Genomic DNA, 16207 nt, shown 5'->3' with positions numbered 1-16207 from the left:
ACAAAGACTAGAGAGAAGGCCAGCACAGTTTCCTGTTCTTCAGAGATACAGAAGACAAAGTCCACCTTCTTAGGATCACTTCCTGACAGAAGTGTTTCTGGGAAATACACTAATACATAAGGATCAGGTTTAGCTGACCACCAAACAAGACAGGTGGAGGCCCTTTTAAGGTACTAGGTCCTACCTGGATTCTCATGCTCTATTCAAACAACGCACCATTACTCTTAATGACTTCAAAACAAGGGAATGGGAAAATGGCAATCAGAATCACCAAGAGTTAGAAATCCCCAACACTGCCATACACAAATGTCAGATTCTGCTTTCTGACAGAGGTCATGCCTAGACTGGGTGTAATTTGCTGCTCCTGTGCCCATGAATGAGTTGATAACAGTAATCAGTTATAGACATTCCTTACTGATAGCATGGTTAGGATGAAGATAGTTGAAAAGGGGTGAGGGAAATTGTGCAAGAAGTCTTTTTTGTTGTTCAAACCTGCGATTTCACTGACATGAGGAACTCCTGGTATGGCAAATAGAATTAACAAGTTACTTGGCAGTTCTGAGATGATACTGCTAGTGTGTCAGAGGCAGAATCTGAATCCAGGTTTTCCTGAATCCAAAGCCAATTCTCAATCTATATCACCATGATGTTTCTTAAGCAAAGTCATAAAGTTGATGAATTACTGGATTAATCTATCTAGGTGACCTGCTTACACTTCAAACTCAATATGTCCAAAACTGAACTCATTATCTTTCCTGCAAAACTGTCCCCTTAGAAATTTTCTTTTTAAGTAACATCATCATCTTCCTGGTCACTCTTGAGATCATCTTTCCTCTTCCTTCTCCCTCATTCACTATTATCTAATCTGTTGTCAGTCCTGTGGGTTCTATATTCCCAACAACTCTCTCATCCATCCTCTCCCAGTGCAACCATCACAGTTCAGGTCCTTGCCTCTTTTCTTCCTGTTTACTGTAATGATCTATCTAGTCTTCCTGCCTCCAGTCTATCCTCTCCAATACATTTTTCTCATCAAATCTCACCTCAGACACTTATTACATGTGTGACTCTGAGCAAGACACTTTGGGCTGTGGTTTCCTCATCTATAAACTGAGAGGATTGCACTTGATGGATTCTAAGGTCCCTTCCAGCTCTACATCTATGATCCTATAATATTAATAGATTTCTCTTATCATTCCACGCAAAAACCATCAGTGGTTATCTATTGACTATTGAGTAAAGCTGGCACCTTGTTTCACAATATTCTCTTTCAAATATTACATGACTCAGTCAAACTGTATTACTCATCGATCCCCATTCTTATTCTATCTTCTGTCTTTTTCAATGTCTTGAAATGACTCCTTGACTTGCTATCTTCAGTTGTTGAAGTCCTTTTTCTTCCTTCAAGAATCAATTCCATTCTACCTTCTCTACCTTCCATGAAGCCTTCCCTAAAACCCTAGAGACAGAAGGTTCTGTTATCTCTCCTCAAATTTCCCACTTCACACAGATCTCTCCTTGACACTTACTATGCCTTACATCACTGTTACTTGTGCTTGGCTTATCCTTCATTCCATTTGATTGTGGGCTCTTTGACAGTAAAGTGTTTGTCATCTTTGTATTCTCAATGCCTAGAGAATATGGCTATATAGATACACATATTTATGTATGTATGTGTGTGTGTGTGTGTATCTTCTACTACATATAGTAGACAAATTCATCAAATTGAATCTAATTCTAACAGACACCCTTTCTTCAATACAGCCCCATTTGAAAGATGAGGGAAAAAACATCTGAGGCACAAGAGCAATAAGGTGGGTTACTTCAGGTCACATAGTGAATGAATAGTGAAGTCAGGGTATAAACTCAGGTTTTCTGACTCCATATCCAGTGTTCCTACTACAACCCATCAAATCATAACAGAAGAACTATCCACATCCACGCATCAGCAATATTCTTTTCACCATTTATTCGCTTTAAATAAGGGAATATGTATAACTGAACATTTTCTGCATGCACCACATTCATAAGAGCTTTTTTCCCATGTGAATTCTCTCATGTCTTTTAAGGCTTTTGCTCAAGAAAAAGGATTTTCCACATTCACTGCATACAAAAGATTTCTTTCCCATATGAATGAACTGATGTTCAATAAGAGATGAGTTATGAGGGAAGATTTTCCCACATACTTTACATTCATAAAGTTTCTTCCTATCATGAATAAACTGATGATAAATAAGGCAAGAATTCCGACTGAAGGCTTTCCCACATTCATTACATATATAGTTGTTCCCTTCAGGATGCATTCTCTGGTGGTAAGTAAGACCAGATTTCTGAATGAAGGCCTTCCTACATTCATGACATTCATAGGGCTTCTCTCCAGTGTGAATTCTCTGGTGTTTATTAAGCTGTGTTCTCTGACTGAAGGCCTTCCCACACTCCTTACATTCATAAGGTTTTTCTCCAGTATGAATTCTCTGATGTTGACTAAGGGATGATCGGTCACTGAAGGATTTCTCACATTTGCTACATTCATAAGGTTTCTCCCCAGTGTGGATTCTTAGATGTTGAGTAAGATGAGTGCGCCTACAGAAGGCCTTCCCACATTCTGTACATTTATAGGGTTTTTCTCCAGTATGAATTCTTTGATGTTGAGCAAGTGATGAACTTCGACTGAAAGCTTTCCCACATTCATGGCATTCATAGGGTTTTTCTCCAGTATGTATCCGGCAGTGTTCAATCAGGTGTGCTTCAATACTGAAGGCTTTTCCACAATCATTACATTTGTACCCATTCTCTCCATGGTGAATTACCTGATGGTGAATAAGGCTAGACCTCTGACTGAAGGTCTTCCTACATTCATGACATTCATAGGGTCTCTCTCCAGTATGAATTCGCTCATGAACAGTAAGGTTCGTTTTCCTACTGAAGGCTTTCCTACATTCCTTACATTCATAAGGCTTCTCTCCAGTATGAATTCGCTGATGGTTAATAAGGGATGAGCTATCTCGAAAAGCTTTCTCACATTCATTACATTCGTAGGGCTTCTCACCAGTATGAATTCTCCGATGGGGAGTAAGGCGTGCTCTCTTACTGAAAGACTTTCCACAATCTGTACATTTATAGGGTTTCTCCCCAGTATGAATTCTTTGATGTTCAATCAGGGATGAGCTATCACTCAAGGCCTTCCCACATTCTCTGCATTTATAGGGCTTTTCTCCAGTATGAAATCTCTCATGTCTATTAAGTTGTGTTCGGGTCCTGAAGGTCTTCCCACATTCATTACATTTATGAGGTTTCTCACCTGTATGAATTTTCTGATGTTGAATAAGATATGGTTTGTGGCTAAATGCTTTCCCACATTCACTGCATTCATAGGGTTTCTCTCCAGTATGCTTTCGGTAATGTTCAATGAGGCTTCCACCAGTACTGAAGGCCTTTCCACATTCGTTACATTTATATGGGCTCCCTCCATATAATTTGGTCTTTTTCTGGTGATGAATAAGACTAGACCTCTCACTGAAGGACCTCCAACAGTCATGACATTCATGGGGTTTCTCTCCAGTGTGAATTCCCTGATGTATAGTGATATTTGCTCTCTGACTGAATGCTTTCCCATATTCTTTATATTCACAGGATTTCTCTCCAGTACTAATTCTCTGTGGTTTTATAAGAAATGAGCTGTGGCTAAAGCCCTTCTCATATTCACTGCAGTCATAAGGTTTCTCTCCAGCATGTATTTGATAATGTTCACCAAGTCCTACATTAATACTGAAAGACTGTCCACATTCCTCGCTTTGGTAGAGTTTCTCTTTTCCATTTAGTGTCTGAGGTTGAGTAAGAGCTCTGTGATAACTAAAAAAATTCTCACATTCACTGTGATGCCAATATTTTGTCTGTTTGCAGATGCCCTGATTGAAGGTTCTGTGAAATTCATTGTATTCATGGCCCTTCTGTGCAGTGAAGTTTTTTTTGTTAGAGACTTTCACTTGTAGGAAATCATTTTCCTGGGAATAAGATTTCCTTTGAGTTTCCTCTGCAAAGTCCTCCTTTTGGCTCAAAGACCTGCTCCCCTGTTCATGAGCTTTTCCAAACATGCAACCCTGGTGGAAAACTTCTCTGTTGAGTGCCTCCACTAATCTCTCTGGTTGACCTGCTTCTTTAGTAAAGTCCTGCTTTTGAGATGACTTTTGGGTCTGGCACTTCATCTTCCAGTCTGAAAAAAAAAATTGAGAATACAAATAATAAGAATACTGATGTTGTAGTGGGTAGAAGAAAGGATTTCAGAAACTTAATCCAATCCTTAGGGAAAGAAATAATCCTTTATTTGTAACATGGAGTTCATACGTCATTTGAACGGAAAAGACTTCTAGAGATTATCTAGTTCAAATAATACAGGTAGGTTCATGGCTATCTTTGTATTTTCAGTGCCTAAAACAAGGCACTATACATATTCATTTTACAGATAGGGAAACTGAGGCCCAGGGAGGTGACCTGACTTACCTAAGGCTACACACTGAGTTACCTTGTGCCTTCTGGTAGGGAAGAGCCTACTGGGGGAATATTCATCCTCCTCCCCTGAAACAAAGGTCATAGAATCCCAAGTAAAGACTGTTCTTGATTTAGAGATGCCAAAACCCAAACCTTTGCCCATCAAGCACATCCAATATGACAAAGATGGTCACATTTCAATGAATAGGTAGGCTGGTAGTTGAGTGACTCACCTGGACAGGCGCCTTCTAAGACCACTCCTTTTTCAGTTTCTTGGGGATAAGGCATTTGAAACTCTTCTCCCCACTCCAACCAGGAGATCATGACTGGTTTGGAATCCATAAGTCCTGTTTGTAGGGAAAGAAACAAGAGAACTCTGTATATGTAAAAAGTAGAAAATAAAAGGATTCTGGATTGTGTTTCAAAGTGGGATGGTGGGTCCATGTGGCAGTGTTGCACAATGGCGAGAGCTCTGCCCTAGAACTTAGAAAACCTGGGTTTGGGTCCTTGCTCTGTCACCAGCTCAATGTGCTACCTAGACAAATCAAAGAATCATACAATCTTTGGAAATTGGAAGGGGCATGAATGGTTCACTCATTCAAACTTGCCCTGAAACAAGAGTTCCCCCTAAACCACATCTCACAAGCAGCTAATCTACCTTCTACTTGAAGATTCCCAATAATTGGAAAATTGAAATGGGCTCAGAGCCCATATCCTCATATTTGTAAGGGGCAGGGTGTAGTAGAAGGGATACTAGACTGAGACACAGGTTTGAATCCCAATTCTATACTGACTCATTGTATGACTTTCTTCTCCCCTTGGGCCCCAACTTTCACATCAGATTAAATGATCTCAAAGTGCCCTTCTAGTTCTCAGATTCTATGATTGGTAAGGTATTGCAAAGAAATTCAGCTTGCCTTTCCTAGCCACAAAGATAGGATTCTTTATCCTATGGAGATTTCTACACTGGAGCCTTGCCTGAAAGTCCCTTGCTGCCCTGGGATGAGGAAGGGCCAGAAAGAGAAGTTGCAGGTTTCCAAGTCTATTTTGGGATCCCTTTCACTTGGTAACAAGGATCCGGTATCACTGCCTCTGACTACAAAGACGATTAGGATTCTTGGAAGACTGAACTGCTTTGGCTAAGCACAGTGGAAGCCCCAAAACATTTAATAACAGGTACCCTCAAAGGAGGACCTGATTCACAAGGGGAAGACAACCTTACCTAGGGAGACCAGGTTCCTATAGTTCTCCAACATCACATCCTTGTAGAGGTCCCTCTGAAGAGGGTCCAGGTGCTCCCACTCCTCTCGGGTAAAGTCCACAGTCACCTCCTTGAATGTCACTGCTTCCTGAAACACCAGATTTCTGCTGGCCCAGGGGCCATCCCCCAACATGCCCCTAGTGGGGTAGGCTGGAGTTAGCAGGACTCCCCTGGGGCAGGAGAGGTAGATGTAATATAATATGGTACAGTGGAAAGAGTGCCGGGGCTTGGAGGAAACATCTGGTTTTGAATTCCACCTCTGATACATCCTACATGTGCAACCATGGGCAAGTTTTTAATCTGAGTCTCAGTTGTAAATGGTGATAATATCTCAAATGCCTATTTCACAGAGGTTCAAATGAAATGATATATGTAAAATGCTTTGTAAACCTTACAAGCTCATGTAAGCATCAGTCACTATTATTATTTCTATGAGATGGATAAGAACTAGATCTAAAAGTGTTGAGAAGGGAAGAGTGACATGAGACAAATTATGACTGGCAGGATTGTAAACTCTTTCAAGATAACCAAGTCTACCACTGACTTACTGGGTAAACTGAGGCAAGTCATTTGACTTACTCTGCCTTAGTTAACTCATCGATAAAACAAGGGTGTTGAAGTAGAAATCTCTTCCTCGTTCTCTGATAGAGATAGAAGTGGGGCTCAGAGACACATTCTCAGACAGGTATCTAGGCAGGTAGTGTGGGCCCAATCTTATCAGAATCCTTTGCTCAAAGTAGCTAACATGCCAGAGCACCTACTTGCCTTCTGCTCCCTCCTACCACCCTCAGACATACAATGTACAACATCAACTCTATATTTGAGACCTAGACTGCCTCTCAGAGATCATTTACTGTAATTCAACCTCTTTTATTTTTATAAAGAAGGAAAGTGTAGTCTAGAGAGAGGAAAAGTGACTTACTCAAGGTCACACAGCTTGTCAATGATGGCACTGAACTCTGATCTCCTGGCTTCCAAGTCCTAGACTTTTTTCATCAAAATATTCTGTCTCCCATGGAGACAAATGTTCATCAGGATAAACCTAGTCTCCTCAAGCTGAGAACAAAGATTTGGGACCCAGGAACTTGGATGGAACTCAGGAACTTGGGAAGAGACACTCAAGAATGAAGAAGGGAAACATGTCTATGCTTGGGGATCTGGGGCACTGTTCTAGGAGATATGATGGAGAGCCCAACTTACCCAGGAAGTCACAGACCTAGCAGCCATTGCTTCCTCTTTTGTGTTCCACTTTTGGAGAAGGGAAGACTTCAGAGGCCATGGAGCTGTTGGAGAGAAAAGTTATAGTGAGGTGAGTACTCTAGCCTTATGCCTCCAGATTTCCCATGGCAGAAATTCCCTCAAACCTATTTGCAACCCATTCCTTGGCTCCTCTCCAGGTCAGAAATGAGGTCCACAGTCACTGTGACCTGGGGTTCGAGTTTTGTCCCTGGGGTCCCAGTAGGTTCAATCTATTACTATTTATTCAATTTAGGTCACTCAACAAATATTCACAAAAAGGACTATAGCAGGAAAAGCACTGTGTTATGCATCACAATCTAGTAAGAAAGACAAGACAGGGAAAGAAATTGCTTAGAAACCAGAATATGAAACATGCAGAGAAGTCAAATAAATATGAAAGAATTAAGAGAAAAGCTTCATTCAGGGATATCAGGAAAAACTTCCTGAAAGTGGCAGCATACAAACTGATTTAAGAAAAAAGAAATAAAGACTCCAATAAGTGAACATGGAAGGGGAAGGGAGGGTGTTTGATGCATAGTGAGTGGTGCGAATAAAGGCAGGAAGGCAAGAAAGGATAAGAAGGCACCTGGGCATACTGAGTCTCCAATTTGGGTTAAACAGAACATGAGTGAGTAGGTGGGGTAGGGATGGGGGTGGGGGCAGAGGGGGAAGTTGGGTGATGGTAAGGGGGAAGGTTATAAAGTGTGAGACTGCTGTAGAAGAAAGCTGACATGACAGTGGAAACCTGGCCTTGGGTGAGAACTGTGGCACATTGAGAAGATGCATATGAGACATGAAGGGATAAATCAGAGGAATGGGAGATGGTTAGTAACACTATTAACACAGAGAGACTAAGGTGGGGTGGGGTAGGCTTTGGAAGATAATAAGCTCAGTTTGAGACATTCAGGTGAAGATATATAGAAGGCAATGGGAAATCTAGGCATGGAGCATTGGGTAGAAGTTGACAGTGAAGATATAGATTTGAGAGTCATCTGTGTGGTGGTGGTAACTGAATACATGGAAATGAATGAGATCACCAAGGAAGAATATAGAGAAATAGACCAAAAACTTAACTTTGCAAGCTACCTACATTTAAAGAAGTAGGAAGAAGATGAGTCACAGGCTGATAATTTTTCAGTGACAATAATTCAGGAAAGCTGTAGCCTAAGGCTAGGAGAAGTGTCAGCAAAGGATAGAAGGAAAGAATGGTCATCAATGCAGTATGATCTATTTGGTAATAGTTACAAAGTAGTAAAGAAGATCAATGGAATGGACTAGACAAAGATAACTGAATTAAAAAACCCAATGTCTGATGAACCCCAAAACATCAAATATATATGAAAGAACTCTCTATTTGATAAGAGTTGCTGGGATAACTGGAAAATGGACTAGCAGAAATTAAGTTTAGAACAATATCTTAAACCAATTTCATAATACATTCAGAATGGATAGATAATCCGAAAACTTAGAATAACACAATATATAAAATTAGAAGAAAAACAGGTCATATACTGTTCAGAGGTATGGATAAACAAGGGTCAGAGGGAAGTAAAAAAGATAAAGTAGATATTTTGAGTACATGAAATTGAAAAGCTTTTGCAGAAACAAAACTAATACATCTAGGATAAGAAGGGAAAGAGTAAATTGTGCAAAAATCTTTGAATCCAATGTCTCTGAAAAGGACTTGATATATCAGCTATAGTGACAACAAACAGAAATACACAAGACCAAAGGTCATTTTCCAATAGAGAAGTGATCAGGGGATATGAACAAACAGTTCTCAAAAGAACTGCAAGCTAATTACATCCAGATAAAAATGTTCCAAATCATTAATAAGAAAAAAGCAAATAAAAATACACCTGATCCATTCAGTTAACAAGTATTTATTAAGCACTTAGTATTTGTCAGACACTATGTTAAGCTCTAGGAATAATAAAAAAAATTTTGAGAAAGAGGTAAAACATGGTCCATGTCATCAGGGAGCTCACATTCTAATGAAATTTGAAATGAAATTGTGAAAGAACATACAAATAACTTGTTGAAAGTGTATTTCTGGGAGGGTATAACTGACTCCATTTGGTTCTATAGTAGCCATTTTGCCACATACGACCCCTGCATGAACTGCAGCTGCAACAGCTGGTTCTCTTTACTGTCTTCTTTCCTTCTCCAATTAGTACAAAAATACTTAATTGCTAGAAAAGGAGGATTTCAACATCCTAAAGAATGTTCCCTTTCCTTACGTAGTCTGACAGGTGATGCCTGATTTAATCCAACTAGCTATACTAACAAGGGCATATCCTTTCTCAATCTCCTGCAGCTAATGATATACATTCTCCTTAACGAGCACACTTTAAAAAATGTTTGTATGACCAGCTGCACTATAATGAGCAGCCAGCTTTCCTTTGTCTCATGCAGTGTAAAAATAATACTAGCTGAGTTGTGAAAGACATATTTTTTTTTTTTGGTGAGGTAACTGGGGTTAAGTTACTTGCCCAGGGTCACACAGCTAGTACGTGATAAGCATCTGAGGTCACATTTGAACTCAAGTCCTCCTGGCTCCAAGGCTGGACCTCTAACCACTGTGCCACCTAGCTGCCCCAAGACATACATTTCTATCAACTGGTGGTAGACAGTGTCACACTAAGTGCATAAACTGCAGTAAAATCCATTTCTGACTCATGCTGGCTCATTGACAGTGGCTGGTCAAACAATACATGAAACAAACTATACATAAAAGGTAATCTTACATGAAAGGCCTCCTGTAGAAGCTGAGATATCAGGTGAATCTTAAAGGAAGTCAGAGAAGCCAGGAGGTGATGGTGAGAGGGCATTCCAAGTACAGGGGACAGCCACTTGAAAAGCACCAGGCCAAGAGATGTCTTGTCCCTTGTGAGGAACATCAAGGCCATTGCCCTCGACTGTGCAGTATATAGATGGGAGTAAAGTGTAAGAAGACTGGAAAAGTACTAAGGGGCCAGGTTGTGAAGACCTTTACAGACCAAAAAGGGATTTTATGTTTGATCCTAGGAAACTGAGGCCCAGGGCAATCAAGTGAATTGCTCAAAGTCACACATAGTAAGCATCAGAGATAGGATTTCAATCGTGGTCCTCCAAAGTCAATGCTCTTTAGAGTGGTGGGAATAGGAACCAGATTGCAAGAAGCTAAGGAGTGAAGGCAGTGAGGAAATGGAGGCAGCGAGGAAATGGAGGCAGCAAGTGGAAACCACTCTTTTTAGAATTATAGCAGTAGAGAAGGGAGAAACAGGCCAACATCTTGAAGAGGTGGTGGGGTCCAGAAAAAGGCTTTTTTTGGATAGGAAAAAGGAAGATAAAGTTTGGATATGTTTGTAGGCTTGAGGGAACGACACAATAGTGAAGGAAAGATTGAAAATGAATAAGAGAGGGTGTGATTGATAAACAAGGTCACAGAGGTGACGGAAGAAGTAAACACTGATCATACAGATGAAAAGGTTAGTTTAGCCAAGAGGGACATCACTTTCATTGAGACTAGAGGGAAGGAGAGATTAGTAAGGACAATACACATAGGATCACTGAGATGGTGAGCTGAGGGAATTCACATCTAAGAGCATCAATCTTCTCGGTAAAGAAAGAAACATAATCATCAGCTGAAAGTAAGATGACAGGGAACAGAGAAGGTCCGGGAATAGCTGTTGTGGGAAGTGTGATCTAGAATCAATAAGAAATGAATAAAATAACTACCATAAAGCAGTGAGAGCCTACTTGATGTTAGATAGTATAAATATTAGTAAAATCAGTCAACTAATCAGAATTTCTTCTGGGGTGTTCTGCAACTTTTGGATAGGAGGTAAATGCTTAACAAGTTAACAAGTGTAGAAGGCCAGTAGGGTAGAAGATGAGGTAATAGATACAGTTGCTGTGTAGAGGGCATCAGGGAAGTAATTAATAATATAAAGTATGATTAGAGACAGAATCATAGACTCTTAGAGGTGGAAGGAGCTAGATGGATTATCTAGCTTTCATTTTATAGAAAAGGAAGGCAAGGCCAACAAAGAAGTGATTTGCTTTAGGTTTTATATCGAGTCAGTGCCAAAACCTAGCCAGGAACTCAAGTCTCCTGATTTCTGGTCTAGGCATACTTTCTTTCAGTATCATTGTTTCATTACGCACAAAATAGCTAGATTCATCTCCCTGTTAATAAAAATGTATAGGGCCCTCCTTGTACATCCCAAATATAAGGCACATATACAAAAACACATTTATCCAGAAAGATACACACACAAACACATTAGGGCCCCGAATATAGAAGGCAACAATAAATGTCTCTTGAAAGAATCAATCAACAAGCATTTATTAAGTATCTACTACGTGTTAGTCACTTGGGATACAAGTACATAGAATGAAACAATCCCTACTGGCAAGGAGCTTCCATTCTAAACAAAAGTTTAAAATGGTAATAACTCATGTTTAGAATACTTTATCTAAATCTGTATCTATGTAAGACAGTTTTACAGATATAAAAAGACATACACCAAGTATGACAGCTGACTGACAGCTATGCAAATCATATCAATACACAAAGATACATGTACAAATACACACTCATTAACAAATACAGTCACATAGCTAAACAAAGTTTCATAAAGCCTTACACAAAGGAAGTGACAGCCCCAGGTCACAGGCAGATCAGAAGCCAAGAAATCTAGGCATCAGAATATCCATCCTGGGGCCCTCTTCCCTTCCCTCTTTCTCCTGCCTGGGCCCCCACCCTCCCATCAGGAAGGGCAAAAGGGAAGAGGCTGTAATAAGAAGACTGTAAGTGTCTGGGGAAAGGGAAGAAAGACGTTGTGGAGAAGGGAGGCTAAAAGAAGAACACATAGGCACAGCTAGGTGGTGCAGTGGGATAGAGCACTGGCCCTAGAGTCACGAGGACCTGAGTTCAAATCCGGCCTCAGACACTTCCTAGCTAGCTGTGTGACCCTGGGCAAGTCACTTAACCCCCACTGCCTCAAAAAAAAAAAAAAAAAAAACAACAACATGTAGGGGTATATAGAGTCCACTTTGCCCCTTACCTACAAGTAAAGGCCTATGCAAGCAGATGCCTTCTCTAAGGCCTCTGAGAGAGGCTGCCCTTTGGTCAGGATTGTGGTACGAGTCCGTGAGTCAGTGACAGCCAAAGATTCTGATTCTATGCAGTACTCTTTTCAAGCCACCCTTCGGACCTCCAGCCCAGGAGCCTTTCTTTATACATACTTTGTCGCATGTGATAGAGCCAAATGAGAAAGTCTAGAAGATGTAGGAAGACAGGCCCCAGCAGAGCCTCCAAATCTTGTTACTGAGCCTACTACATCCACAGAACTAGGAAGACCTTTACCTTCCCTCATGGGTTCAGTTCCTTCCTCCCCACCCAAGATGATGATACTTCCCTTTCCCTACACCTGTAATTCTCACCTCTGTCCTGAAGAACAGGAATCTTATCCTCCATAGTCATTCCTCTTTGACATTCATCTGATCTCTTGACATCACTGAAGTCCTGATGTCCTGGGACAGGAATCACTTCAGCATCAGCAGCTCCCTGATTTTCTCCTTCTTGTGCTGCTCTAGTTCCAAAGAGAAGTCCTGGGGAACAGCAAGCTTTCTCTTGGGGAGGATTCTGACTCCCCAGAGGCTCTCTCTTCCAATTCCATTCTATTCTCTTCTCCATTCCAATTCTACTTTTAGGGGAATCTGGTCTGATCTGGGGAGCCAGGATGTGGGGCCTCAGTGGCAGTGGCTCTTCAACTGGGAGCTTTTCTGTGGTTCTAATCTCAGTCTAAACCACAGGAAGTCCTCTCTCAGAAGCCTTAGGCTGTGCCCTAGAGGACTGGAGGCCACTATGAGGCAGAGACAGGATGGAATAAGCTTGTCCTGTAGACCAATGCCCAGGGCTCTTGGAAGAAGGCTGGAACCCTGGAACAAAGAAATACTCCACAATGTAATATGGTACTGTGGAGTGGAAAAAGCCCTAGTCTGGAAGGCTAGGGACCTGGGATCTGGTTCTGACTCTGCTGTGTGGTATTGGGTAAGATACTTCCATTCAGACTTTGTTTTCCTGAGCTGCAGCATTAGTGGGCTGAACTAGATATCTTAGTTCTGTTTTTATAAAGCTATGTCACCAGGGCAAGTTTCTTCCCCTCTCTAAGCCTCAGATTTCTCATCAATAAAAATGAGGGGGTTGTACCTATACTTTAACAATTAGAACTGTCCAAAGATGAAATGCACTGCTTTAGCACACAATAGGTTCCCTTTCACTAGAGGTTTTCAAACAACGGCTATGTGAGTCTATACTGGCCGCACGCCCCTTCTGCCAGCCGTACGCCGGTACCCACTCCTTCTATACAGAGCACACTACCAGAGTCTTACTCACTCCCGAGTCTTTGGTCCTCAGCCGGATCAACACACAGAGACGAGCCATCGGGAGGCGCCAACACCAGAGCTTTATTCAGAGGCCAACACAGCAAGCCATCATAGCAAGCCCAAGCAGCAAGGCCAGAGCAACAGGGCAGGAGCCAGGAGAGCGCGTGTGTTCTGACCACGCTCGTTCCTAAGCACCTACCTAGCCCCTCCTCCCCAGCCCGCTTACTAGCCAATGATTGTAGGGTCAGATATCGGAAGGGGCTGTCTGAGTTTAGCACACCAAGGGGGAGGGAGTGACGTAGGAGGCTAGGACCGGATATAGGAAGGAGGGGTCTGGGATTAGCGCATAGACAAGAGTACGTGACCTAGGAAGTCAGACTCAGGAGGGGTCTGGGGTCAGTGCTGCACAAAGGGACCCAGGAAGTCAGGAAGGTCACAAGAGGCATCTGGGGATGACGTTGCATGTAGGGAGGGGACTAAGCAAAGGGAACTCAGTCCTCTGCCATCCCACTCCCACGCGGCACCGCCCCTTGCCTCAGGAGCTCAAGCTCCGGCTCCTTCCTTGTACCCAGCTTATCTCACACAGCACTGCCCATTGCCTCAGGGCTTCTCCATATCCAGCCCATCCCAGTTCACCACGACTCTGCCTACCACAGCCCCTGCCTCGACTTCCAAAATACCCAGATCTTACCCTACTCTTGCCACAGCGCCCAACCTGGTAGCTGCCAACATCAGACAGTCCCTCACATGAGTCCTTATTGGGTATACTGTAGAGGGGCAACTTTCAGGTAAAGGTTAGATTATTATTATGCCTCTGGGGCCATTTCTGAATTGAAGATTCTATTCTGAATTGCTGTTTAACATTTGTATTATTATTTGACTTTTCATTTGTTTGCAAGATGTGACTATAGATTCATGAAGGGCTGGAAATTATCTTAGAGATAGTTTAAGATAATGCTCAGAGAGGGGAAGCGATTTGTCTAAGGGATCTATGGGGAACTTCCAACATGGAAACTCTTTCCACAGACACAGACTGTCAAGTCTTTTGTAACTTATACTTTTAGAGAGGCACTAAGGGGTTTAAACGGCTTACCCAAAGTCATGGAGCCGAAATGCTTGTCCTCTATTCACTATGTCACATTACCCTTCATTGTATTATATGATCTTGCATCAATATGTAGAGGTTGAAGTCAGCTAAACTGGAGAATTTTCAGCAATCCTGAAGCAGGAGCAGAAAAGTAAGATGACTAGTTATCTATGGACATTCACAGGTAATCACAGGTAAAGGGGGTGAGGGATTCTAGGGTGGTAGCTAGTGAAACATTAAACATTAATATTGGGAGGCAAACTAGAGTAACAGGAAAAAAAAATAAAATAAAATACTGCACTAGGAGTCAGAAAACTTGGGCTCAAAAGCCCTGCTCAAACATGGGGAAATCATTCCACTTTCTGTGCCTGTTTACCTATCTGTATCTCAATGACTGCTTGCTTATAAAGGTAGATGTAACCAGTTATTTTTCCCCTCCAAAATACACACACTAGGAGAAAAGATTGAGTATGACAGGAGGTAGGGGAAAGAAGAGCACAGAGGATGAAGGAACACCAGGATAGATAGGAAATTGGGAAAGGAGTCCAAACAGAAGACCATAATAGCTTCAGCCCCCGTCTCCACCCCCATTTTCTATACATCGACTCTCAACTAAGCCATGGGACTTGGAATCAAGAGAGACCTAGACTAGAATTATTATTATTCTAATTAAAGGAGTTAATATACATAACGCACTTTGTAAAAAGTGCTATCTATATGACAGCAATTATTACTGTATGCCTCTGACACTTACTCTCTGAGCCTCAGTTTCCTCACTTACAAAACGTGATATCATAAGATCATGTCACAAATCTGCAGATGGAAGGGACTTTAGGGATAATATAATCGATGCCTTACTCCCCCATTTTACAGACAAGGAAACTGAAGCCCAGAAATATTATGTGATTTGCCTAAGGATAACATAATTAAGTGGCAGGGCCAGTATTTTGAGCCCAGGTCATTTACTTTTAAGTGCAGTGTTGCAAATTTGGTTCTTTTTCCATTGTACCTAATACCACCCACTCTACCTATCTCAGAGGTGTTTGTAGGATCATGTGACATAATGAACTATACACTACACTGTACTACACAGTTTATACTGCGCTATGTAAACATGAGTTGCTATTATTAGTAAGGAGGCATCATGGCATAATGGAGAGAGTGGTAGCCGTGGAGCCACAAAGACCTGGGTTCAAGTGCTACCTCTGACACACCTTGGCAAGTAAATCACTGAATCTCTTAGCGCTCTAGGCACCTCGGATTCTAAGTTGAAGAGATGGTAACAATCTGCATTGGTAGTGAGAGTTTTCCTCCCATGGGAGTTACCAATAGCAACGGAATCACAGGTCACTTCCCAATCCCAGTTAGTATTGCTGGTGGTGTTATTTAATCACACTCTCCCGCCACTTTCGGGCTCACCTCACAGTTCCTCCTCCAGGCTCCTCTTACTCCCCCTTTCAGAGCCGAGCTCCATCTCTCCTGTCTGCTCCTATGGATCCTCCCCACTCCCCGACTCCCCGAAGCTTCGTTTTCCCGCCAGACTCACCCCCGCCTACACTTGCAGCCGCTCCCAGCTAGCGGGACAAAGCACCAGTGCATCAGAGCCAGGCCCGAGAGCGAATGCGCATGCGCAAGAGGGGCTGACAGCCTACGTTTCCCGAAGGCCTCGGCGGTTGGCCGTGCCTGCGCCGTGCTCTCCACGGGATTCGGTGGGGGAGGTAGAAGGGGATTGTGGGAAATGGAATTCACGGCAGAGATCG

General features: G+C 42.1%; 1 protein-coding gene across 6 annotated transcripts; it reads right to left on the bottom strand.

Annotated features, from left to right (window-relative positions):
- Positions 1 to 1964: 1964 nt before the first annotated feature.
- Positions 1965 to 16064, bottom strand: LOC114035273 (zinc finger protein 260-like). 6 transcript variants are annotated; one of them, XM_027851371.1, is made up of 7 exons: positions 15994 to 16064; positions 14454 to 14579; positions 12416 to 12913; positions 6947 to 7029; positions 5708 to 5834; positions 4719 to 4832; positions 1965 to 4210 (listed from the first exon to the last, which is right to left on the bottom strand). In XM_027851371.1, exons 3-7 carry the CDS (start codon positions 12666 to 12668, stop codon positions 2022 to 2024), a joined length of 2766 nt encoding a protein of 921 aa, XP_027707172.1. In that variant the 5' UTR covers positions 12669 to 12913; positions 14454 to 14579; positions 15994 to 16064; the 3' UTR covers positions 1965 to 2021. The 6 variants fall into 6 exon arrangements, with proteins under 6 accessions (XP_027707172.1, XP_027707175.1, XP_027707173.1 ...); XM_027851374.1 differs by having other exon boundaries at positions 12416 to 12583; XM_027851372.1 differs by lacking the exon at positions 15994 to 16064 and adding an exon at positions 15867 to 15933.
- Positions 16065 to 16207: the final 143 nt, after the last annotated feature.

This window comes from Vombatus ursinus, unplaced genomic scaffold, assembly GCF_900497805.2.
Source record: "Vombatus ursinus unplaced genomic scaffold, bare-nosed wombat genome assembly UNPS02009173.1, whole genome shotgun sequence".
In the NCBI taxonomy this organism is placed as follows: domain Eukaryota; kingdom Metazoa; phylum Chordata; class Mammalia; order Diprotodontia; family Vombatidae; genus Vombatus; species Vombatus ursinus.
The sequence above is the reverse complement of the archived record's forward strand: the minus strand, read 5'-3'. Positions and strand labels throughout refer to the sequence as shown.